The sequence below is a fragment of the Passer domesticus genome, chromosome 3 (genome assembly GCF_036417665.1).
Source record: "Passer domesticus isolate bPasDom1 chromosome 3, bPasDom1.hap1, whole genome shotgun sequence".
NCBI lineage: Eukaryota > Metazoa > Chordata > Aves > Passeriformes > Passeridae > Passer > Passer domesticus.
In genome coordinates, this window is record NC_087476.1 from 71,637,618 (window position 1) to 71,661,597 (window position 23,980).

Sequence of the window (23,980 nt, forward strand, 5' to 3'; positions counted from 1 at the left end):
GTTGAGTAAATTTGCTTTAAATCTCTGCTATAGCTTGGACAAAATGACATGTAATGACTCTTGAAGGCCTCCTAACACCTGGCACAGACTCAAGAACAACACAGGAGTTCCTATACTGGAGTCCTGACTTTGTCATTTTCCTTAGTGAAAATAGAAAATGGGAGTTGGCTCGCTCATGAGCCAAGGCTATGCCAAAATTATATTGTAAAAGTAATAAGATAAACATACATTATTTTTACCTGTTTAATCCTATAGCTTTATAAAGGGCCTTTTAAACATGGAAAATAATATTCCACTGCAGGACATTAAATGTAGCTGAAGATACTATCAACTAGCTTTATTTTCAGTTTAATTCTCATATAGCAACTTGAATTTTGCAGATTTCTGGTTTTTACTGTGTCTTTTACACTCACATCCTGCTACTTTGAAGGAACACACCCACTGAAAGACAAAGCTAGTAATAAATGATGCTTCCTCACCATTGAGACTTAGAGTTCTGCAATTCAACTTAGAATAGCTCCATATTAAAACCCCAGAGAAAACTTGCCTTTGAAGAGCAAAAATTCCAATGCATCCCCCCCCGCTTTCCTCCCCACCCCCCACCCCTTCCCTTTGGGAACAGCTTTCTGGAGAGAGTGATGGAATTCTTCAGGGACTCAGTAGGGAACAAAATTTGCTAGTGATAGGAAGATGGAGTCCCTTAGAGAATTTTTTTCCTTTGAAAAATCTTTTACACTTTTTTTTCATCATCTAGCCTTCGTTTTTAAGGAATGGTTATCTTGGTTTGGGAACCCTTAATTAAGGGTTGTCTTTGTAGAGGAAGTAAATTCTTGTTTTCTGGAGTAACTCTCAGTTGTCTTCATGGTAGCTATATCATATAGCTTGTATTGATCCTGGAAATAAAATACATCTTTTTACTGATTTTTGTGTGCTCCAAGTGGGGGGATAAATTGGTCAATTGGCTTGCGGGCAGAGCAGGCATTCAGAGAGGTAAGTAGCTTTTTGTAAGGCCACTCCATGCAAACATTTTCCCTGGAGTACAGATGATGTGAGCAGCCTTCTGCACACAGTGGATGGATATGAGTACAGTGTTGTGCGTGGAGCAGCAGCTTTTTTCTTATCTTTGATTGCAAATCTGTGTGCTGAGAGTAACCTTCGATGTCCAAGATGTTTTGTGCTGTGCTTCATTAAGGGGCTGGAAGACACCCAAAAACAATTACAGCTCAGGCCTGCTGAGGTATCTCACTCATTAGTGCTTGCAGCTTGATTTCATGGGGTTAGTAGCAGGGCAATCACAATTAAAACCTGTGCTGTGGGGCTTGCTCCCTTTGTTGCTGCAGCACAGGGTTGGCAAGTGCATCCACTGTCCACAGGTCCTTGCCCACACCTCCCCTTCCTCTGTTCTTCCCTACAGCCTTTCTCTGGCTTCAGAATCACCTTTCCTCTTCTTGGCTGCCCGTCTCCAAACAAGTGTGACTTTGAGAGAATACAAAATTTTTTTGGATCTGTAGTATCTTCAGTATAAAGACAAAGGGCCCTTTACTACACATCATAGAAATTAGTAAATCAGTTGGCTGCCCGCAGATAATTTCATGAAGTGCAGTCTCCTATTTAGAAACTGCTATCCAGTGTTAGTGTGCAATACTAGATACGAGTTTTAGGACATGTGTTGTTTATTTTCAACAATTATGTAGAAAATTTATTTCAAAATACAGTCTCTGCCTGAAAGACTATTTCTGCTAATCCTGAAATCTGAAGTCATTGCTTGCTGACTTGAAGGGGAAGTTGACTGTATAGAAATCTGGAATCTACGATTTTTAGAATTGGCTGCTGTTCTGTTTCTTCCTTCTTGTGATGCCTGGTGTTACTTTCCCCCTTTCAATAATGCAGACTTTTGTCTGTGTCCTTCTGGTGTCTGCTTTCTTCATCTTCCTTTCATGTCACTGTACATTGTCCATCAGTAATTTCCACTGCTGTTGCTTGAATTATGATGAGTTCATACCTTGGGTATGAGTTCTTTCAGGTCATTTGCAGACTGAGGCAAACACTTTGTCGAACGTTATGCTTATGCCTCTTTTTGTTCTTCTTTTCTTTAATTGGTACAGTGTTAATCTGGGCACAGGCTTTATTTAAGCTCTTCAGATCTTGCATGTAGGTTGCATAAATATGTGCTGTGGAACAGTCCTCTTGTTCTGACGTGACACCTCTGATCTAGGCTACTATTGCTAATCCCTGCAATCTCTCCCCAGTGAGTACTGTAGATTGCAAAGCCCTAGCTGTCCTTTGGTTTACCAGGAAGGTTTCTGCTGATTGGATTTTAAAGGACATACAGATAAATATCTTTCTGCAGAAACACAAACAAAAAGGGGGTGTACATGTCCTGTCTTGAAATCCTTTTTTTCTAGATGGGGTGTTGAATAGTGTATTTCTCTTTCTTACTGAATACAGTGCTTTTAAGAAGGTTTAAGAGTATGTAAGTGCTGGCTGCATGCTAACACGGCTGATGTTGAGATTTTTTACTTCCCGTGTGAGCATTTGAGGGGAGAGGTCCTGATTCTGTGTTCTTCTGAATGTCTTGGAAGAGGTGGGAGGCGGGGGGGTGGTGGTGAAAGTCTCAGTGACAAGTTGTTAAAGAGGAGCTTTCTTGTTCCTGTCAGGTTTTGTACACCGTGGCTTTTTTGCTTACCACAACTTTGTGTGGAGTTTGGATTCTGTCACTTTCCGATTTTTAGAGTAGGAAATTTGGAGTTCGAGGTTAGCAGGTGACTTCTAATCACAATACTTGTTGAGTTACAGGCAGCCATAACCAATGTGATTGACAGGAGCCTTGCCACTTAACATTAACAGGCTTTTTAGTTGTTCACAGGAAAGGACTAATCTATGGAGAAGCCTACTTGCCTTTTAGGAAGGGTGAATAATTATATATATATATATATAAATACTAATAAATACTATTTTTGTTGTTGAAATAGTGGCAAAGGTGAAGAGATTTTGTGATTGGATTAGTTTTCTTCATAGCAACTTCCTAATGCCAAGTATAAACAGACTTGGAACAAACCAGATGGGTCTGTTTTAACCAATTTATAGTTGATAATGCAGCATGTTCTATTTTTTCCAAGGCATGAGAGTGATGTGTTTTTCCATCACGCTGGTCTCCTGGGCCAGTGGTTATGATTGATGGGGAGACTGGGAAAAAAACCTCTTGAAGCAGCACCAAGGAGCTCTGCAGGAGGTCCTAACCTAGAGATGATCATGTTGCTGTCATGAACATAAACTCACTGTATGGTCAGTTGAATTGGCATTTCAGAAGACAGTGGGGCTTTTGTATCAGCCAGACAAGCACAGACAGTTTCCTCAGGTGTTTTTTCCTCCCTGGAGTCAGTTTTGAGTACATTCAGATCTTTCTCATGCTCACAAGGCTGCATGCTCTTAGAGCAAATACATTGCAGTCCTGAGCCACTCTCCTCCAGGAGTTCCACTGAGCCAGTGCAGCAGAATGCCTCCTTAACCTGAAATGACACGTCTGGCTCTGCTGGGACATACAGAGAAGGGGTGGGTTTGGGAGTCACTTTTCCTACTTGGCATGCCAACATCAGCAGTCCTGCTCCTGGTGTTTATGTTCAGCCTGTAGTGCTGCATGGCCTCAGCTGTTCCCCAAGGCTTTGCCCAAGGACTGGTGGGAACTGAGACAGCTGGAATACCAGTAGATTTGTTTAATGCCTGCGTGCATTTGAACTGGATACACTGGGTGATCTGGTTAAAACAACAAAACCTCTAAGTGTTGTTTATGCCAGCTGGGAAACAGACCCTAATTACTGGACTGTGGTGGGATTGTAAAGAAAAGCTTGGATGGAGATGGTTTATGTGTGAAAGCCCATAAAAAGTAGCATGGGCAGAGTCAGCACTTCTTGCATTTAAATTGTAGGTGGCCTGAAAGCATATTAGAGGCTGCTTGTTGCTGTTTGGCTTTAAATCTTAGTCAGACTTCTGTGCAGTGCTAATATAAATTAAATCTGTCCATAAGTAAATGTCTAATTGCTATTCAGTGCATAGTTGGTTCTTTTTCTGTAATACATAAATAATTTCAAAGGGTTATCTGGACACTCGGTAGGAGGAATGGTATAGCATATAATGTGAGGTTTGGGCATGCTGAATGTCCCCTTGAAAATAGCCTTAAAATCTGTTCTAAAATCATTCTCCTCGGTGTATTGTTTATGACAGTAAATCTTCCTGTGGTTAAAATCCAGAGGTGGTAGCTGAGGCCTAGATTTGGACATTTTAGTGCAACTACATTAACATTTGCTAAACTTAAGGAACTTGCAGTGCACAAGTATTTCCAAGTATTTGGCTAAACATAGTGCTAAAGACACAATCCTGTTCCCATGCAGTTGTGCAACATTCAAATTTATATAAAGATACCTTTCCTACAAGCTAAATTTCAGTGATGTGGCTATTTTGTTCCCTAAAACAGAAACAAAATTGCAGTTTTAAGTAAGAAGTGAATCTTCTCTCCTAGCAGTTAGCAAAATGATTGTGTATGGTTTATCTTCTAGTGGAAAGAAGTTCTAGGCTTCTCAGGATGTATAGTTTTGAGGGGAGAAAGGCAGAGATAATCAGTGACATTCTTTAAATGGCAGATTTCTCAGCCATTTACTTTCACAGATAATACAGTAAGGTTTGATTTTAAAAGAAAAAAACAGAAAGCAACCATCTCTTGCCCACTGTTAATCCTTAGTGTTTCTTCTGTCCCAGCCTCTCCTGGTGCTAAGAAGTCCCTAGGCTTGATGTTTGGGCTAATGTGTGTATTTTTATGGTAGTGTGTCACAGAATCATTAATGTTGAAAAAGACCCTTTCAAGTTGAGTCCAGTTGTTGTTTACCCAGTAGATCGCACGCAACTGAAAAAAATTCACTGATCAGACATAATAATCTAAAATAGGTAACCATGCTTTTTTGTGTGTTGTGCATTGGTGTGCCTGCTAATGTCATGTACTTGGCTCTGGAAATCTGGTGTGCACAAAGTGCTGTCAGAATATATTTTAAGTTATGTAGCTGAATGAGACTTAACTTCATACTGTTTTAGTGCACTGTTGTAATTTGCTTTAGTGTTATGTTATTTTTAGTTCCTAAAGATGTTGCTGCTCTGTGCCCTTCTTGAATGGGCAGTGATGAAACTAGGAAGTTGAGTAGTCTTACATGAGCGCAGAAAGCTCTGCCCCATCTTGGGGAAAAAAGTTTCAAAGTACTTATTTTCTAAATGGTTTTATTAATTTCAAAGCAATTATGGTGTTAAACTAAAAACAGACTCTTAAAATCTGTGTTGACTGACTTACTTCTCTGTCAAATTTTTATACAGTGCCAAAACAGTGAGTCATGAGTCTGTTTCTCTTGAAGGGAATAGGGAGTTAGCCATGGAGGCCTGCCAATTCTACAGACATATTTAATATTATTCAGCAGTGGTTTGAATCTGAAATGTATTGGTCAACTGATTTAATCATACTGTAGACAGATTTAGACTGACACAAATCAAAGTATGCTTTAGCCCCTTCCTAGCTGCAAAGCCAAGTGTTGTGTTTGCTCCTCAGCTTTTAAGAGAGAACTTTCTACCTCTGGTGATGGTGCTTTTCATCTACTTTATTTGGAAAGCCTCAATTAAGTATATCTGGGGGATTTTTTTGTGTGGTCTGTGTTGTTAACCTTTTTTTCTTTTTTTGAGTTTGCAATAGACTTTGATATCAAAATATCAGATTGTGTTATATTGAACCTTAGGGGAGGGACCTATTGCTACTTTGAAGCACTGACATATTTTGGATGTGCTTATATAAATGATTTTTTTTTCTTTTTTCATTTAGGGAATGCAGGTGGTTTAGACTTGAAGACATTGTCTGTATTCAGAGATATGTTAGATAAACTTTTTTTTTTAATTATTACTCTTTTAGAGTCAGTGCACAGCTCTCTGTGTACATTTTTAGATTGTAACTCCAGTTTATTTTCCTGATAAGCAGTTAGATTAAGTTAATAGAAACTAGGGCTTCATAAGATTGAAGGACTGCAGGTGTATTTGCAGTGCCTTCACTGACTCAATTTTAAAACAGCACCTTTTTTGTTAAACTGGCACAATTTTGAGAATAGGCACGTCCCACCTAACCGGGCTAGCAGCCTGGAAAATGCCACTGTGTTGTTTTACAGAAGATACAATCTTTCTTTTTCCTTGCCGATTGTTGGCTGACTCAGCCTTCTCTTTGCCTTCGGAGATTTGAGACTTGCAGCTTTACAAGCTGAGGTATAGGATAGCAGAAAAGCTCATTAATGTTTAAACACTTTTATTTTAGTTTAGTAGCAGTGAGAGCTGCAGAACTTCATCTGGGAAGTGCTTTAGATCTTCCTGTTATGTCTGTCTTTAGCACTGGTTTCAGTTGCTCATGGGTTCACCTTTGGAGATGTTTCCCCATTTGCCGTGCTCTCCTCAGGGCTCAGTCAAAGCCTCCATGCAAGGAACATGCCTTCTGCTGTCCCCATGCTGAGAATCAATACTATTTCTCCCTCGCTAATGCCTCTTGCTTGATAGTTTCATAGGAGCTTCTGTATCCTATTTCTTATTTGTTAGATGTATTCATCAAAGCCTAAGCACATCCCACGTGCACAGTCATTTCCTGAATATGAGACTTAAGCAACTGCAGTTCTGTGGTTTTTCCTGTGCCATGTGTAAGAACTGATGAATCATCTAGACTTATATGCACATCTCTTCAGCAATTCAAGAGGTGAAGAGCATTTCTTGGAGCCTGTGGGCATGCATGGATTAAAGGAATGATACTTGAAAATGAACTTTGTGTGGTCCTAATGTTGAGCAAAATTAGAATTAAATAGTAAAGGGAGACTACCAAACTAAATGTTGCTACAGGTAAAAATACCTGAGCTATTTTTTTCTCAGTGGCACCATGGTTACATTCAAGCTGTTTGGATCCAAACTTCATGTGGCTCTCCTGGCCCTAGAGAGCTCAGCTGGATGTGGCCACTGAACCAGCATGAAAACTGCTGCCTTCTGGCTTGTGTCTCTTTATTAGGATATTTGAAGAGAATGTCGTGAGCAGGTAAAAGTCACATAAAAATGAAGACAGGAATAAGGCCATGACTTGAAGAGGAATTAACTGCTGGTTGGCAAGGCTTTTTCTGAAATTTGGTCTGAGAAATCAGCATCTGATTGGCAAGTTAGAAATAAGCAATGTATAAAGGTATTAGTATGTTGTGCCAAACTTTTTATGGTATGGTATGTTATATTGCTTGATTTTGTATGCTTATCAAATGTGGCTCTATCCAAAGCAAGTAGAAATCTTGTATTGGCCATTGCATTGAAAAGCCAGGGAAGGAGGGAGGTAGGTCAGGTTACTGAACTCCCTAGAAGGTCATGGAAGATGTAATCCATGTACAAAGCTGTGTGCTGATTCTATTAATAGTGTAAGCAGCTATGTCAACGCTCAGTTTTTCCTCTCTCCCTTCCTGTCTAAGTTCATTTTTCATCTCCGTTCTTAGTTCAGTTTGCCTTCACTTTGCCAAGCTTTCCAACTTTGCTGTTAAAACTTGGCAAGATACGAGAGAGGGTGACCTGTGTTTGTCATCCTTGCCTTCAGTTGTTTGGGTTTTTTCCTGAAAGAGCAGATTACTCTGTTCTTACAGGAAGATGGCACAAACAGCAGGTGTATGCTATAGTCAGGGTTTATTAGTTTGAGTGGTTGTTGGTTTCTGTTGCAGTATTTGGGGTGTTTATCATATCTGCAGAGAAAAATGCAAAAGAAAATAATGGTTCCGAACTCCTTTGCTAATGGGCAAATGGAATGGCTGTAGTGGTAATTTAATATTAGGAGAGAGGGCTTAAAGATTACTGATTCAAAGCTGTTGCAACATGTAATTTTTTTTCTTTATTTTCATTTCTAACTTAGAGATTCCTTTCTGCTCTTGAGGCTGTGTAATACTTTGATTAATTTTTAAGCTGCTAAATACCACTTTACTTTTCCCTTGCATGTTCTCCACTTGATGGTGACTGCAAGGCATGAATTTTTAATAAGAAATCTTTGCAGGGCCTGATATTTCTCTCTAGCTTTTCTAGTTTCACATTGTTGACGTGTGTGAAAACTTGATTCTCTAGCCTTGCTTACTAAACCATGGAGGATAACAGCAGGAAATTTTACTCAGATGGAAGTTAGTATAGAAGTACTTAGATTAACCGTGTCTCAGATTTACTTTACCCTTTTTTAGATTGCGCTGTTTTGGGTAAGGCTGACAGGAGTTTTTCCCTGCTAGCATTTTCATTCTGTTGCAAGTTTCTGTCTGTGCTTGTGAAGGATTCTCTCCCAAATTTGCCCTAAACCAGGACACTTAGGAATCCAAGCCAAGTTGTACCATGCTAGCATGTGTAAGTCAGTAATCTTGATTCTGCTCACAGAAGGTGATGCTAAACCAGTCTTTTGTTCCTTTGGTTTGACTGTTACTTTGTTCAACTTCTGAAAAATCATAGCCTGATGTGTGCTTAAAATGAAAATATTTCCTCAGAACTCTTGTTTGTCAGGGATGAATAAATTTTTGAAATAGAAATAAATCACAAACCAAACAGGGTTGAGTAATTTTTAAATTTAATTTTATCTTTCTTTGGTTCTTCATTGTAGTGGTGTGTGAAGTTTTTTTTCTTTGAATAATCTGTCAGATGTTCACTGCCAAGGATTTCCACTGAAGTCTTTGTGAGCACATCTGATAAATTTTGGTAGGAAGTCATCGGTCTTGCATTTAGACATCTTGTTTGGCTCACTGAGATTTGCAGTTCCTTCAGCAAACAGCAAAAGTGACATCTCCTTGACTGATGCAGCTTTAATCTGAGATTAACAATAAAGTTTAAATATTAATATATTTAATATATTTATTTAATAAATTAATAGATCATACATCCTCTCCATTATGTGTTTGTGGTTTTGGGGGTTTTCCCCCGCTTAGAGAATTTTGTGTTCTCATGTTACTGGTATTCTCCTCTCTTTCCTAAGAGTTTGCTTTGATGTTTCCTTTTTTTTTTTTAAGGAGCGATACCTAAGCTTTCAGGCATCCAGCAGTGAGAGAATGGAGAGGATAGAAAATAAAGCTTCAGTTTGTTTACCTTCAAGTCTTCCTTCTTTATAGATGGGAAAGGCTGTCATACTTTTGTGTGAAAGGAGGCTGAGATTAGTCCCAATTGAAACAATGTTTTCAGTTGCACTGTTGTGCTGTGCCTCCCAGAGCTGAGTCTTAGCTGATGTCTTTACATAGTAAAAAAACTGTATAGGCGATGGTTTATTCCCTCTAATGCTGGCTTTGTGCATTTTATTGTTAATTAGAGTAATGCCTGACACACTAAGGATGCCTATTCTTAGCAAAAAATCTGTGGTTTCAATTAGTTCTTGTGTTAACAACTTAGTGTTGCTTTTGGAGCTGATGGCCTTATTTTCCAGACCTAAAACATTTGCACACAGAACATCTGTATAGGAGTAGGGATCAGCAGGAGCTTTGGCGTGTGAGTAGTTCAGACTTGATAGACACAAGCTGGGCAGATATCAGTGTGGGGAGGTCACTTTCATGCTTTCTTGATTACTCATGAATTCCAGGGGGTATCTTAGGACAGCGCTCATGTGCTAGACACGAGTGCTCAGCCTAAAATGGAATGCTCTTGGGTTAAAGAAGGTTAATATTAAAAATGTTGGCACAGGAATCCTGTGAGTGAACAAATCCAGTGTGACTTAAATACATTTTTTGTAGAAAGTAAGTTTACTGAATGCTTAAAAATAGTAATGCCCAAGAAGGACGAAAGAGGAGGCTCCTTTTCTCTTAAGAAAATGCAAGTAATACCTTGAGTTGAATTACCTGATTGCTTCTATGGGACAACTGACGAGCCACCCAACTGGGTGGCTCTTTGTTTTGGAAAGCTAGGAGCTTTATTGTTCATAGCCCAAAATCTTAGGGAATCTTGGGCCTTTAGATCTCAAATGCCTAGCTGTACTGACTGCCACTAACATTGGTAGAACAAAAATTGCCACAGACACAAATTTTTCTCGGTTCTTGATATTCATGTCTTTGCTTTCTTATTTATACTATAAAATGTTAACAAAGGTTTTGTTATTTATGTGGATCACTTCTTTGTCCTGTCCACGTGAGTAATCCTGTACTACCTGACAGTTTGGCATGAACTCCCTTCATACTGTTGCACAAAGCAATATATTTCCCATGTCTGATAAATTGTTACATTTTGTACCTTTCCTTATCACGGGTTAACTGGGGACACGCAGAGGCAATGTATATTATGCTACAGCAGCTGAGTTACAAATTTATTTGCTTTCCAATTTGCTGCTAAGAGCTGAATCATTCTCATTGTTGTAACAAATACATATTAGATAAGTTATCTCAGCAAAACTGTTTCTCGTCACTTGGAGTTGATGACAGGAGACGTTTCAGTCTCTGAAGTAAAAACAAGAGATCTTTTTGAAGACTGAAAGTATTTTAGACTCAAATGGTTGTATGAAATGAATATGGCTGCTCTTTATGTGAAATTGGTGACAACTGGTATTTCCTCAGACATTCCAAAAAGTGTTGTTGGTCCTCTTTTTCTTCAGCAGTGTGATGTGAAATATTGTTTTGTTGCCTTGGAGTCTTAACTCCTCATGATTAAAGTTAGAATTTACATTGCTCTAGCTGCTTGATCTGAAAGTTCACCTCATTCTGAGAGATTCTTAGTAGCTGTTTTCAAACAGGGAGTGAGCAACAGTTAGTGTCAGGGTTTAATTTGTATGATATGTCTCAGCAAAGCCCCTTAAATTAAAACTTTGCTGCTATTAGTAATACTGTTCCAGAGTTGGACCAGAGTCTGCTTTCAGCACTGTTCATGCTCCATGAGAGCTTGGTACAATTTATGTGGTAAATGGCACTTTTTTGTCAAGAGTGTTGGCTTTCAGTGGAAACCAAATATCTTCCTCTTCCATCCCAGCTTTGCTTTTGTTTTCTTCCTTTTTTTTTTTTTTTCTTCTTCCTAAGAAAGGAAATTACAGAACCCTATTACATTCTTTGGTATCTTTAACTCACTGTTTTGATTTCTGTGGGTTTATCTTCCTGAGGCAAAACTGATAAGTCATGACTTCGCCAAATATTAGATCACCTTCTTGATATGTGTAACATTTTTCATAACATGAGGCCTGTAATCATAAAAGCATTATGATTACAGTAAAGAGGCTAGGAAGCTGAAGTGCCTAATGAAAATTAGAAGTATGTTTGGATTTTTTTATTTTTAAGTACTTGTTATGCAGTTTAGTCACTTCCAAATGATGTGAATGAAGTTTGGCTTTATTTTTAGGATTCTTTAAAGTCACGGGCTTACAACTTGGCAAGTACTGTGTTCTGATTTCTGCCTAGACATAGCTACTAAAAGCTGCTGTTTCCATTAGTAGAGTATATATAGAAATAAAGATTTTTACAAGGTTGCTGCTATAGCAGAATCCATTCTACTTACATGTGATATGCAAATAGTTTATGGATTGAACTGCAAGAACTTTATTTCTCAGTTTGCACAGAGCACAACAGCTACCTGCACTGAATGTATTCCTCATCTCATGCAAGTAATACAAACTCTGAAAAGCTTTGTTTGTGGTGGGGGTGGGGGAATGAAAATTACTAGTATAAAGTGAAAAAATCACTTTATTGGGGAAATATTTTTTGTGTATTACATTAGAGATGAAAGAGGTCTGACTTAGAGTTCTAACTTAACCAGACTACATCTAACAGGAATGCTTGTTTATATAAGTTTTTTCTACTTTTTTTCATATGGCAGGCAGTCATTGAGATTAGCAGTATGTTGGTTTGTTGGTAGAAAGTCACCTTTTGGTTGATTTTTGTTTGGTTTTTTGTTTTTGTTTTTTTTTTTTGTTTGTTTTTTTGGTTTTTTGGTGTTTTTTTTTTTTTTGTTTTTAATTCATGCTGCTGAATTCATTCATTCAATTCTTGCAGGTAGGATATTGTGACACCAGACACCTGAGTGCTGTGGTGACAATAGGTGACTTGACTTGGAACACTTTATTCTAAACTCTTTCAAAAACATGAAATAATTGTTATTTCTAGCAAAGGCATAAAGATACAGGGATGTGCTGTGCAACAAACCAGCCACGTGCTCTGATAGCTAATCAAGCTAATCACGCCATCGGGGAGCAAGGGCCAGTTTGTTTCACACGCACATCCGTATGTCTGAAGACTCAGAAATCGCCTGCCAGGGGTCTTTCAAGTCAGCTGAGCAAAGTGCAGCATGGGAAGTTTCATACACTGCTATACTGGGAGTCGTTTGATGTCAGAAGGTTATTGCAGATTACTGCTCGGTGTCTGTTTTCTATTTCTCACTTCTTGTCTAAAAAGGATGTTTTTGTTGTACGTGTAGGTTTGTTTCAACAAAGGTTCAAAGACCTCCTATGTACAGGACGAAACACGAGCCCAAGAATGCTCTTGGAGTGAGCGAGTAACATGGGCTACTGGTTTTGTCTAAAAGTCTAAAAATAGAAATTTGCAACATTTTTTGAGAAGGAATTCCTTGCATTGGAAACACAGGGGGAAAAAAAAGAAGATAAAAAGATAGCTGTCTGAACTTGAGTCTGGAAGATTTCTTATCACAAGGAGAAGCTATTAAATTACACACAATACATTCTTCCTCTTTTCCATGTCATTCAGGACAGGGAAGTCTGAATGATTAGTCACAACATGAGAGTAGCCCCACCTTCCATGCCTTAATTAAGTGTTCCTCTCACTGTTTGTCATGCCTTTGTTGCTGTTTGTGTTCTAAACCAGTTTTTAACTAGAAAGAAAGCACAGCTAAAAAATTTCTTTGCACGTTATTTCTGGTTTAATTTTTCTATCGCTTAAGTATTAATTGCTTAAGAATTAATGTAGAGAAAATGTAGATTTTTTCCACACACAGAGATAAATGTAATTCTTGTATTTGATTCTTTGACTCCAGGCTATGGTGGCTTGTTATCCAGGCAATGGAACAGGATATGTGCTCCACGTTGATAATCCAAATGGAGATGGAAGATGTGTTACATGTATATACTATCTTAATAAGGACTGGGATGCTAAGGTATGCAATAATTTCTTTCTAAAATGTTTTTTACGTCCATATATATGTGTGAATGTATATACACCTGTTACTGCACCTTTGCTTGAGGTTTTTGTTCATGTCTTTATTTCTGTGCCTTAGTTGTGATTTTACGTTGTGTTAGCTGTGGTTGTCCTTTGCCTCCCTAATTCTGTTGTTAATGAGAGCAGATAGAGATGAAGCATTTATTTTCAAGGTTTTGCAGGATTGTCAGCAGGACTTTCTTGACAGTAAGATTGGAGGAAAGTGGTAAATGCCTCCCTATACACAAAGAGAAATTAAAGGCAATTTCATATGTTCTTAATTTCATTTTTGCTTATATTCCTGTTGAATTTGAGTTTGCTCTTTGTGGAACTAGGTTGCTTATTTGAGTATGCTTATAAAAAGAAAGATGCTTTAGCTTGGGAGCATTTTCAAATAAGCCAAGTGTTACAGTCATTGCTACATCAGTATAGTTCAAAGCAGCACAAGTCTTGTATCACTGAACAGATATATACCACAGTTCAAGTAGTTTAAGAATTTGCTACTAGTGACTATGATAAAGTGAGGTTTTTGTAAGGATTTTCCTGGTGATTCAATGGGACTAGGTAGATTTGAAGAACAGATGTAGCTAAATGGCAGTATTGAGACCATGAAAGAGTAATGCAAAGACAGTTTTGCAGATTCTTTGATTTCTCTGCCATTAATGATGGAGAAGTATATTCTCATAGTGTATGGGGAAAAAAACAAGATAAAACTACTGGTGCTTCATCATGCTAAGAGAGTAGCATGTGGAAGAGTCCATAGGAGCAGTCAGATTCTGTGCATAGTGTGCACCAGATATGGATAACGCAAATTGCAGATGAGAGTTATTTTTCTTTTTTCCCTAATAACATACTTGCATAAAACTGGTAGATCAGAAAGCTGAGTCAGATGGATGCACTTCAAGCTTTCTGTTTCTGATGTGCTCTTTGACATGTCAAATTGAATCCTACAAGTAGAAAATAATTTCTTTTTGCACAGCAAAAAAGAAATAGCATCTTTACATGTAAATAGACTGATTGTATTAAACATCTTAAAGTGCAGCTTTGAGGCATTTTTAGTTGATTTATGGTTTCTCTCTTGCCAAAAAGAAAGGATACATACCACAGTGTAGAAGTCAAGAAAATGGCATTTTCACAATAATTGTGAAAAATTTACTAGCTAGATCTTTAATTTGTGAACAAAGGCATTTATTTCCTACAAAATCTATTTTAAATTACAAATCAATATACTACCAAGTATATTGTTTATTGAAAAAAGAATCTCAAACTTTCTTTAGGAGAAGAAATGGTTCTAAATTGTCACTTGTTTGCTGACTTAGATCACAGATGCCCCATCATTTATATCAAATTGCCTTGTTAGTACTTGCATCGTTATGTCTGTTATGACATGAAGGTCTATGGTAGCCATCTATAGTTAGATTTAACAACATCACCATCAGTAGGAAGAAGTAAGTGTAGCTTAAATATAATTAACCCCACCTACTTTTGCTTATTTCTAGACATACACGGGTAGGTTCAGCTGTTTTCAAAACCTGGAAGAGAATCTAAATTGACCATGAGTACAGATTCAGACTTTAGTTTGAAGTTTCCTACTCTTTCCTTATTTTAATTACACATAAACTTGTGCTGCAATTAAATTAAATAATCTCTTTATGAGGAAAGGTGAAACTCAGATATTAATCTTCTCCCATCTATATAAGGGTGTTTTTAGCCACCTGTGTAATATCAGTCAGTCATGTTCATTTTTGCTTTGCTAATAGTAATGCATCAACCCCCCCATCTAACTCACAGCTATTACTTAAACATAATTGCATGTAGCATTCTGAAATCACTCAGTGAAAAATGTGTTAAACATTTTGTTAAATGAAATGTATTGACAGAAAAGCCATAGATTCATAATTTCTATAGCACCTGATGAAGGCTTTTGTTTCAGTTCCAAGTATCTGAAATATTTTCAAATGTGATATTCAGAATTTTTAAGTACAACGAGACATGGCTCTCAGGCATTGTTTGCAAATATTTCATTTGTAGGTAAGTGGAGGCATCCTTCGGATATTTCCAGAAGGTAAAGCCCAATTTGCTGATATTGAACCCAAATTTGATAGACTGCTATTCTTCTGGTCTGATCGCCGCAACCCTCATGAAGTACAGCCAGCATTTGCTACAAGGTAGGAGTGATGGACTCTCTACTACATGGTGCCTATCTTAACAAGAAATGAGAAATTAGTGACACTGTGAATTATAACCTGACAAAAAGGAGAGTGGTTTCTGCTAATGGATGATTAGGCTTCCACTGTGTTGCCGAGTTTGTAGTGTTGCCTGATCTCTTATTTTGGAGAAAACCTCCTGAGTGTGTAGGTGGGAAGTTTCTGAACGTGTGCTTGGCAGAACTCTGTGGGAGCACACAGAGCCATAAGCAGGCCCCAGCTTAGCCAAAGGGTGCCATCTTCATTATTTCTCTGAAGTGGCTTTTCACACTTCTGACTTGCCTTTGTCCTTACCACCCTACTGTGTTACTGGAAGATTGACTGGGTACTTCAGTTGAATGTTCCCTCTTGTTGGGAACAAGTAATTTTCAAGCTAAGCTACCATATTCTAATTTGTGAATTAGGTGAGGGTTGGGGAACAAAAACAACCATCAATACACAAATATTTTTATGGAGTATTAGAGGTGCTACTCCCAGCCTGAAGCACAGGGGGAACTTGAAGTCTCTTTTGTCCTTCCGTGCATGGCACTGGTTGATGCTGAAGGTACCCACATTGACTGCCTCCCCCATGATAAGTGACATTTCCAGATAGTGGCAATTTGATCCAGACTTCCTGTTGCCCATGTTTTAACATGTTTGGATGGCCAGAGCACTGAACATTGACTGGAACTGTGAGGTAACACAGCTACGTTTGCAAGAAGTAACTTGAAACTGCCTTTAGCATATCCTCTTGCAGTTTTTCCAGAAGCTTTCCCCTCCCCCTTTCTGCTCCCAGAGGAGTCATGGTAAAATGCCATGTACTAAAGCTCCTTAAAGTCTTTTCTTAATAGCTGGCATTTTGTATTTAAATCCTCTACAGGCAGTGGAAAACCAGAGGAGCCATGTAAGAAGGGGTAGTTAATTGTCCCTTGTGGCAAATATCCAAAGATGATACTGCAGTGTGACTCAGTGATGAACTTGACCTAGTAAAAAGATGAGGTCACAGGGCAAGGTGATGTGGGCAGCGACTTTATTCTGGACAAGAATCATAAATAGCAACTGACTGGAGAAAAGAGCGTAAACTTAGAGCGTCAGTGTCACCCTTTCAGTGACTTTTCAGTAGGACAGAAACCCCAAACCCACTGCTTGCTTTATAAAAACTTTCCTCTGTCAGACTGTGGAAGTATCATTTAATTTAGGTTGTGTTTCATGTGAAGTGTTTCACTTTATTTTGCTTTATAATTCAAGAGTTTTTTCTTCTGTTTCCTTAGGTACGCAATAACAGTGTGGTATTTTGATGCAGATGAAAGAGCACGAGCTAAAGTGAAATATCTAACAGGTAAGCTCTTCTTAATATCACTGTTATTTTTTTGTGGAAGAGTAGGTAAGTCTAGCCTCATCTCATTGGCCCACCCTCTGCACAAAAAGATAAAGTGGCATAACTCAAGTTAGGTTTTCCAGGGAAGGTGACCCAGGGATTGAACTCCAGGGCTGTGATTCATGAAATCCAGGTCAATGCCCGTCCTGCTTATACTTTCTCTGAGGCTGCTCAGTATTTTTATGAGGGGGATACAGTTTCTCCCTACTCTTGGCTCCCTAATATATGTGGAGGATAAATACACCAGAGACTGTAAGGCACTGCAGAACTGAGAGGTCTGGAAATAGTTTTGATCGAATATAGGGATTCAACAAGTGAATACAATTTGACTAGAACTTTTATATTGGAAAAACAGAAGCCTAAAATTAAAATCTGTAATCAAAGACTTACTTCCTTAATTTCCAATTTCACCTATCTAGCATCTGTTTTCCTTTTCTGGCTTCTCCCCCAAGAGGAAGTTGATCTAATTTTCCTGTTCAAATTAGCATTATGAGGAGAAATGGCCTAGGACTTCTGTCATGCTTGTAATTGCCATCACAATTTTGTGTTTGTTACAATAGTTTAAAAATAAACCAAAATCAGGTGTACGGCAAGTGCACACACACACAAACACGGCTTTGTGAAGGGCTCTGAAACCCATGATGTTGAAAACGTGTGCCAGTCATTTCCAGCTGAGACTTCCATTCATTGCTGTCTGGAGCTCCTAAGCAGCCCCAGAGCGGTGTGCAGTTCAGCCCAGTCCCTCTTGGTGCTCTCAGTGACCATGCATTTTGGAAGTGGCAAGAGCAGTGCAGCTCCTGCCTGGCTTTCAAAGGGAGCCCCTCAGCTCCAGCTGGGCAGGCTGTCCCACTGCTTGGTAGCACATGCCTGGCAAGGCACAGTTGATTTCGCAGGCAGTCAGCCTGCCTGGCCTCCACAGGCAGCCTGTCTGTCTCTAAGCCAGCCTTCCTGCCACAAGTGTGCAACTCTGCAGAGCTGTTTGTAGCCTCTGCACAGCTTCAGCTGCTGCCCTTTCAAAGGGAGTGCAGAGAAATGGTTTGGGGGGGGGTTCAAGCCTGAAGGGAAGGTGCTCCCCCTTCTGCCCTCCTCCCTTCCCAGGGTCCCCCTAAACTGCAGGCACTTAAGGAAGGAAGGCTGGGTTGTTTAAGTTTTGCAGAATCACAGAACCGCTTAAGTTGGAAAGGACCTCTGATGTCATCAAATCCAACCTAGGACTGAGCACCACACTGTCAACTAGACAGTGGCACTGAGATGGTGCTCCCATAGAGATGGTGACTCCACCACCTCCCTGTGCAGCTCATTCCAATGTTTAATCACCCTTTCTGTGAAGACATTCTTCCTCCTTCAGTATTGCTTTTCTGTGTAACGGGTTTAAATTACCATCTTGTTGTGGTTTCGGTGTCCATTTGCAATTAAAATTGCACTCTTTGCTCTGTATCTGCAGCAAGAATTGTGCAACATTCAAATTATTTTCTACTGACAATAATACATGAAATTATAGTATGAAATGTCATAAAATAGAAACCTATTCATTTTTTTTAATAAGTGTCTGTCTAAAGCCATGCAGAATGTGTGTGAGTTTTTCTTGCTTATGGGATATTGTGTTTTGATAGTAAAACTTTATTCTGGAAAGTGATGCAGACTATTAGACTGTACTTCGATAAATGCTGAAAAATACCATTTTCCTTTTCATATTTCTGCAGGTGAAAAAGGTGTGAGGGTTGAACTTAATAAACCTTCTGACTCAGTTGGGAAAGATGTTTTATAAGCCTTTGATTTAGCAACTCCCCTTGCTGTTCGCCCTGATAAATCTTGATGCTATCTATCAACTTTTGAATGTGAATAACAAGATAAAGGAAAATCACCAACAAGCCAACATCTTAAAACGGAAGCAAACAGTGTTTCAATGTTGCATCAAAAAGAAGGTTCTTTGACTGCTGAAGCATTGTACTATGTGATTGTGACTCCAGGCCTGTGACTGCTTATGTGAAGAAGATAAGCAATCAGTAAGAAACACCATATGCATCTGGACATAAATAAGTGCCCTACATAGAATTTGTCCATCCTTATATTTTGTCATCCAGCTGAATCCATTTCATCTCTCCCTTTTTTTATATGGTAAAAGTTTGAATTTTGGGTAATTTTTGTATGACCAGGTACAGTTTATCAAAATTGAGTCTTAAAAAAAAGAAAAACTGATAAAAAGGAAAAAAATTACAGTATTCTCCAATATAACATGGATCTATTTTTGTAAAACTGTTCATGCTGTTCTCCTCTGCCATGAAAGACCTAATTCAATGTAAGGGTTGCCAGTAACTGATAATCACTTTAATTTTTTTTACAACTTAATTCAGAAAAGGAGCACTTTAATTACCAGCTAAAAATCTGATTGTTTTATAGCATATCTCACACTAATCTTAACTTTTAAAGATTGCTGCTGTATTGGTTTGTTTTGTTTTTTTTTTTGACTATGTTCTCTTGAACCTTATTAACAAAAGCAAATCAGTATCTTGCTATTAGTAACCTTCAGTTTGTGGTTTTGTATGTTGAATCGATGGAGGGGAAGTTTCTGTCTCTCTTCTTTTTCCTTTGGTTTCTTTTTTTTTTATTTTTGGAGGGGGGATGTTTGGTTGGTTTTTTTTTATTTTTTAAGTGACTGGCACTAAGTGAACGTGACACTATCAGTTGCTGTCATTGGCTTTGGGGACCTAGTAAATACCATCAAGTTACAAAAATATACAAGGGCTTTCCTAGGCTATTAGAGGTACCCAGAACCTCCTTACTTACTTGACAGAAATTTTTGAGCTTTCTCCATTTTCTAAAAGATACTTGCCACCCCCCTTTCCTTTGTATATAAGTTAATAGAATATCTAAAATTCACTTTTTTAAATTTCCCTTTTCAAATGTTGGTATCCCATGCAGTCTGTAAGTTGACACCTTGATCTATTATATAGTATCAAGGAAGTGGTCAGCACACTGAAGCTGAAGTGCATCACTCTGTAGGCTCCTTGTGCAATAATACATCTTTAAATTTTCACTGTTGCTGAAGGATTTCCCCAAAAAGGCACTGCCTTTTGATCAATACTGAGGTATATATTTAGTAAGAAAACATTTGCTTTCTTTTACATTGTTTTTATTTTATCCAGAAGATGGGATATCACAGAATAAAAGTGAGATGTGCAGAAACCGTGATATTCTTATTTTTAAGAAATGGATGTTTTGGACACAGATTATTTTTTTTTCTTCTTCTTTCCTTTTTTCTTTTTCCCTGAGCTTTAAAAGCTTGAGAAAACAAAAACAAACTTATCAAAGACAGCATTCATATTTACAGGAGTTTGGGGGTTGTTCACCTTACCCACTGCAGTTTTCTATCTGTCCCTTATTTCCTTACTTAGCCAAAACAATGTGAGTGTACAGAAATATTTCTGTATATATTACAACTTGTGACAATTTTAGCATCTGTATAGTTTGTATTCAATTAAAGACCCTTTCTATGGAAAGCTCAGTAATTTTTTATTAAAAACATTACTATTGTTCATGTAAAACATGAAAAAGCTAATTGTTTAGTAACAAACTGACAGAAGGGGAGAAAAATTCAGTATTGGTATATCATTTAGGAGAACCAACAGAAATCCCAGCTTTGTTTTGATTTCACTTTTCCTTTTTTTAGTAAGTTCTTGCCCTGTACAGTTCTCTTCCTCTTTCCTCTTTTCTTCCCAGAGAAACAGACAGGATACCTTTACTGTAAGTGCCTCTGCCAACCTGGCCAAGGAGTGCAAATCTTCATTACTGTCTGGTCTGCAGTGCTTTTAGGCTACCAGTGAAACAAGCAAAAAAGTCACCTCTTCTACTTCATCTTCATTAGTACTCCTTTAACAGAAGTCTGGTTTTGTTTTAGAAATGTAAGCATAAGCCTTTAAACTCATTTCAGTCCTTCTGTAATTCAGACTGCTGCAGTTAAACAGCGTATCAAATTCTAATCACACTGTAGGTTTGTGCTTGCCAGACAGGTTTAAAAAGTGCTTAATTTTTCACTCCATGTAAGTCATTACAACAGGGTCAACAAATCAGGTCAGCCATTTCTTCCATGTCCTTTAGAAACTGTTCATTTCATGTCGGTTTGAATATTCAGTCTTGAGCATCACCAAGCAGGTCCTTGTTTTAAAACTATTTTTTAAACTGTCTTATGATCTGTATGTGTCTAGTCCTGGTTAAAAATAAAGCTTCATAATGCTATTTTTATTCATGATGTTAGCTGGCTGTGAAATATGAGACCTTTATCTATAGCAGGCAAAGAAATTCAGGATTCATTTACAGGTTGCCTATAAAGTTGTGTAATTTCAAAAGCAGTGTTCATTATGAAACATCTCCTCAAGTTGCTTGTAAAGCTAATCTAATTAAAAAAGATGATGTATAAAGGTTCTTGAAAACTATGTGGTTATTTGTAATCTTTGTAACTTTTAAAACTACTCTGTAGCAACTAAGTTATGAATGCCTCCTGATAAAGGGGGTATGTGGAATTTTGGTTGTTTTGTTGTGGGTGTTTGGTTGGGATTTTTGTTTGCATTTGGGGTCCTTTGTTGTTGTTGTGTTTTTAGCGGGGGTTTTTTTTGGTGTTGTGGTTTGGTGGGTTTTTTTGTTTGGTTTTTTTTGGGGGTTTTTCTTATTTAATCAGAGCTGTTTCTGCTCTGGAGAAGGATCTGGGACTTTTTTCCTTGGACTGCCTACAGTTACCTGGGTGTGGTTACCATTTTCCTGATGATTTCCTCCCTCAAAAACAGAACCCTTTTTAAGCTTTCTGAAGAGTGATTGTGGTATAGAGTCAGCTCTAGTTTTTTCACCACTTTTGACAGGTATGGGAGGTACAGAATGAGTCACATTCAAACAGGATTTGTAAGGTTTAATGGGATGTCCTCAAGTTTTACATGGCTTCCAATGAATTATGGGCCCTTGAGAGAGGACAGAAGAATGGTAGAGGCTGCAGGTGCAAAACTGTATGAGAGCACACACTATTCCTCATTTTTTGAAGAGCTTTGTATTGGCTGGATGGTTGTCAAGGCAACAGCTGTCTGGCTGTGCTTCTGACATCACTCTGGCTTTTGTGAAGCCCCCTGCATGTGCTTGTCTGTCTTCAGCTGGTTCAGAAAGAGTTGCCTGGATCTTCAGGTGAGTCTCCAGCATTAGTGCACCTATCATGGCACTTGGGTGCCAGTTGTGCACATTTCTTCTCTAAGGTGATGGTTCCTGGCATGTATAGCAGCACTGAGTTAATGGCAAAATGCTTTGAAGCTTTTCCCATGTTCAGTGCTGCATAACTTCTTACAGGTTCTCTTGAAAGTACCTCTTCTCCATCCTAGTTTTACATTGAACAAGGAAGAAGCCTTTCTTGCAACCATCCTGTGTAGATCTGGTTTGGCTTTTGTTTTGTTTTTTAAACTATCACATGGTTGAGCACAATATGCAGAGGGATTGTTTTGCATAGTAAATTTAAACACTGCACTGGGGAGAAGAAAGTGTTTTTCTTGATTGTTTCTCAGAAAAGACATTTGCAGATTTGAGAGCTGACAGCCTGTATCATATGTAAAACATCTGGCTTTGCTGACCACTTCAAGGTCAGGAGTGGAAAAATCACATCTCCATCATACTGGTAAGTACAGCCAGACTGAAAAGTGCCATTTCTGTGCATGCTGAATGCTTTGAAGAAGAGGGGAGAATGCCAAGTGATGAGAGCAAACTCAAAGTCACAAAATTCCTGGAGTCTCACATTTGTGCCTTGCCTGCAGGCATGCAAATAGCAGCATGCTCTTGCAAATACTAAGTAGGAATTTATGAGTATTCAGAAGCAAAGACTTTGAAGAAATTCATGGGTCTTAGCTGGATTTGGATCTCACCTGCTGTTGGGAGGGGATGGGGGTCAAAGGATGGATCTCTGGGTCTCCCATTGTCAGCTTTTTTTTTTGTTTGTTTTTTTCACATTCAAAGCTTGAATGTAAGTAATTACTGCACATGTACTGAAGTTTGTACAGGAGCTGTGTTCACTCTGGAACATCTGCTGCATCAGAGTTGCTTGATCCTGTCTGTTAGGGGTGGATAGCAGCTGACAGAAGCAGGTTTCAATGTCCTCTCTCCTACCAGACAAAACCAGTTCCAGAGAATTTGCTCTGTTGACTTTTACTACTGTTTACTGAGTTTCATTAAGCTTTTCCTGATGGCTTTGAAGTTGAGTGAATTTACAGAACATTTATCCCTTTCCTGAAATAGAAAAAAAGAACCTTAAACTCATAGCTCCCAAATGAGTTGGCTCTGAAAGTAGAAGGGACAGATGAGATATAACTTGCCAACCCCAAAGTTGGGGATAGGCTCAAGTCTTTAGCAGGAGAGGGAGGAGGTAACAAGTTGAATAGAAATGGTAAGGTAGGATGTGAAGAGACTGGCCCGTGAGACCAAGATACAACATGCTGGGTGGGTATGAAGAATATGGGACAGTCCAATTAAAAATATACTATAGGTGTCTGCTCTGAGAGGAACATGAAGGGTGGGGGAAAAGAATGCACAAAATGTTTGTCTGGGAAAAGACAGTTGATGCATCCCATCCGTCCTTTTCTTCATGCATGTGTGTTGCAAACAAGCATATTTTTATCTCTGAAGATGAGATGTTCATAACTTTACTTGAACTAGGAGTGGTTTCCTTGTCTGTATTCCAAAAGTAAGTTGTAGGACTTTTCCCTTATTAAATAAGTAGCTTAGGATTCAATTTCTAATGCTGATGGTTTATGGGGTCTTATGGAGAAATTTTTGTAACTACCTTTGTAACATGGCGATAAATGCTGGAAGTGGTGAGTGGCTCGTTCAGCTTCTAAGCCCAGTACCGTCCTTTCCATATGGCTAAAAGTGTGCAGGGCATGCCTCACATCAGAGTGAGAGGGATGTAAAACACAGAGATGGGCTAACAACTTACCAGGATCACACACAGGCAAGCTGTGATAAAAGGCACATGCTTGAGGGCAGTGTCTGAACTGAAACCCATTATTTCTTTAAAATACTCTTGGAGACGGGAAGTAAAATTTCATCTCTGAATATTCTGAATATCCAGTGCTCCTTGTGGGCTTGTCTGTCTCTGTCAGTGTGATTTGCCAGGGTGGAACCAGTTCCTCTCCTGGGTTTGTTTCAAGGGCTGATGTGGTTCTGTTTTATTTTATTTAAAAGCAAAAAGATGACATCATAACTAAAGTGTAGAGATTTGACTCTTACAA

At 38.6% G+C, this 23,980-nt stretch overlaps 1 protein-coding gene across 1 annotated transcript in view; it reads left to right on the forward strand.

The window, feature by feature from the left end:
• The window catches only part of EGLN1 (egl-9 family hypoxia inducible factor 1), a 34,125-nt gene extending 12,965 nt beyond the window's left edge, over positions 1 to 21,160 (forward strand). The window contains exons 2-5 of the mRNA XM_064413854.1: positions 13,003 to 13,122; positions 15,195 to 15,331; positions 16,621 to 16,688; positions 18,431 to 21,160. Coding sequence (XP_064269924.1) covers positions 13,003 to 13,122; positions 15,195 to 15,331; positions 16,621 to 16,688; positions 18,431 to 18,495 — 390 coding nt within the window. The 3' untranslated portion in view covers positions 18,496 to 21,160. The remainder of the gene's footprint in view (positions 1 to 13,002; positions 13,123 to 15,194; positions 15,332 to 16,620; positions 16,689 to 18,430) is intronic.
• The last annotated feature ends 2,820 nt before the right edge of the window (positions 21,161 to 23,980 follow it).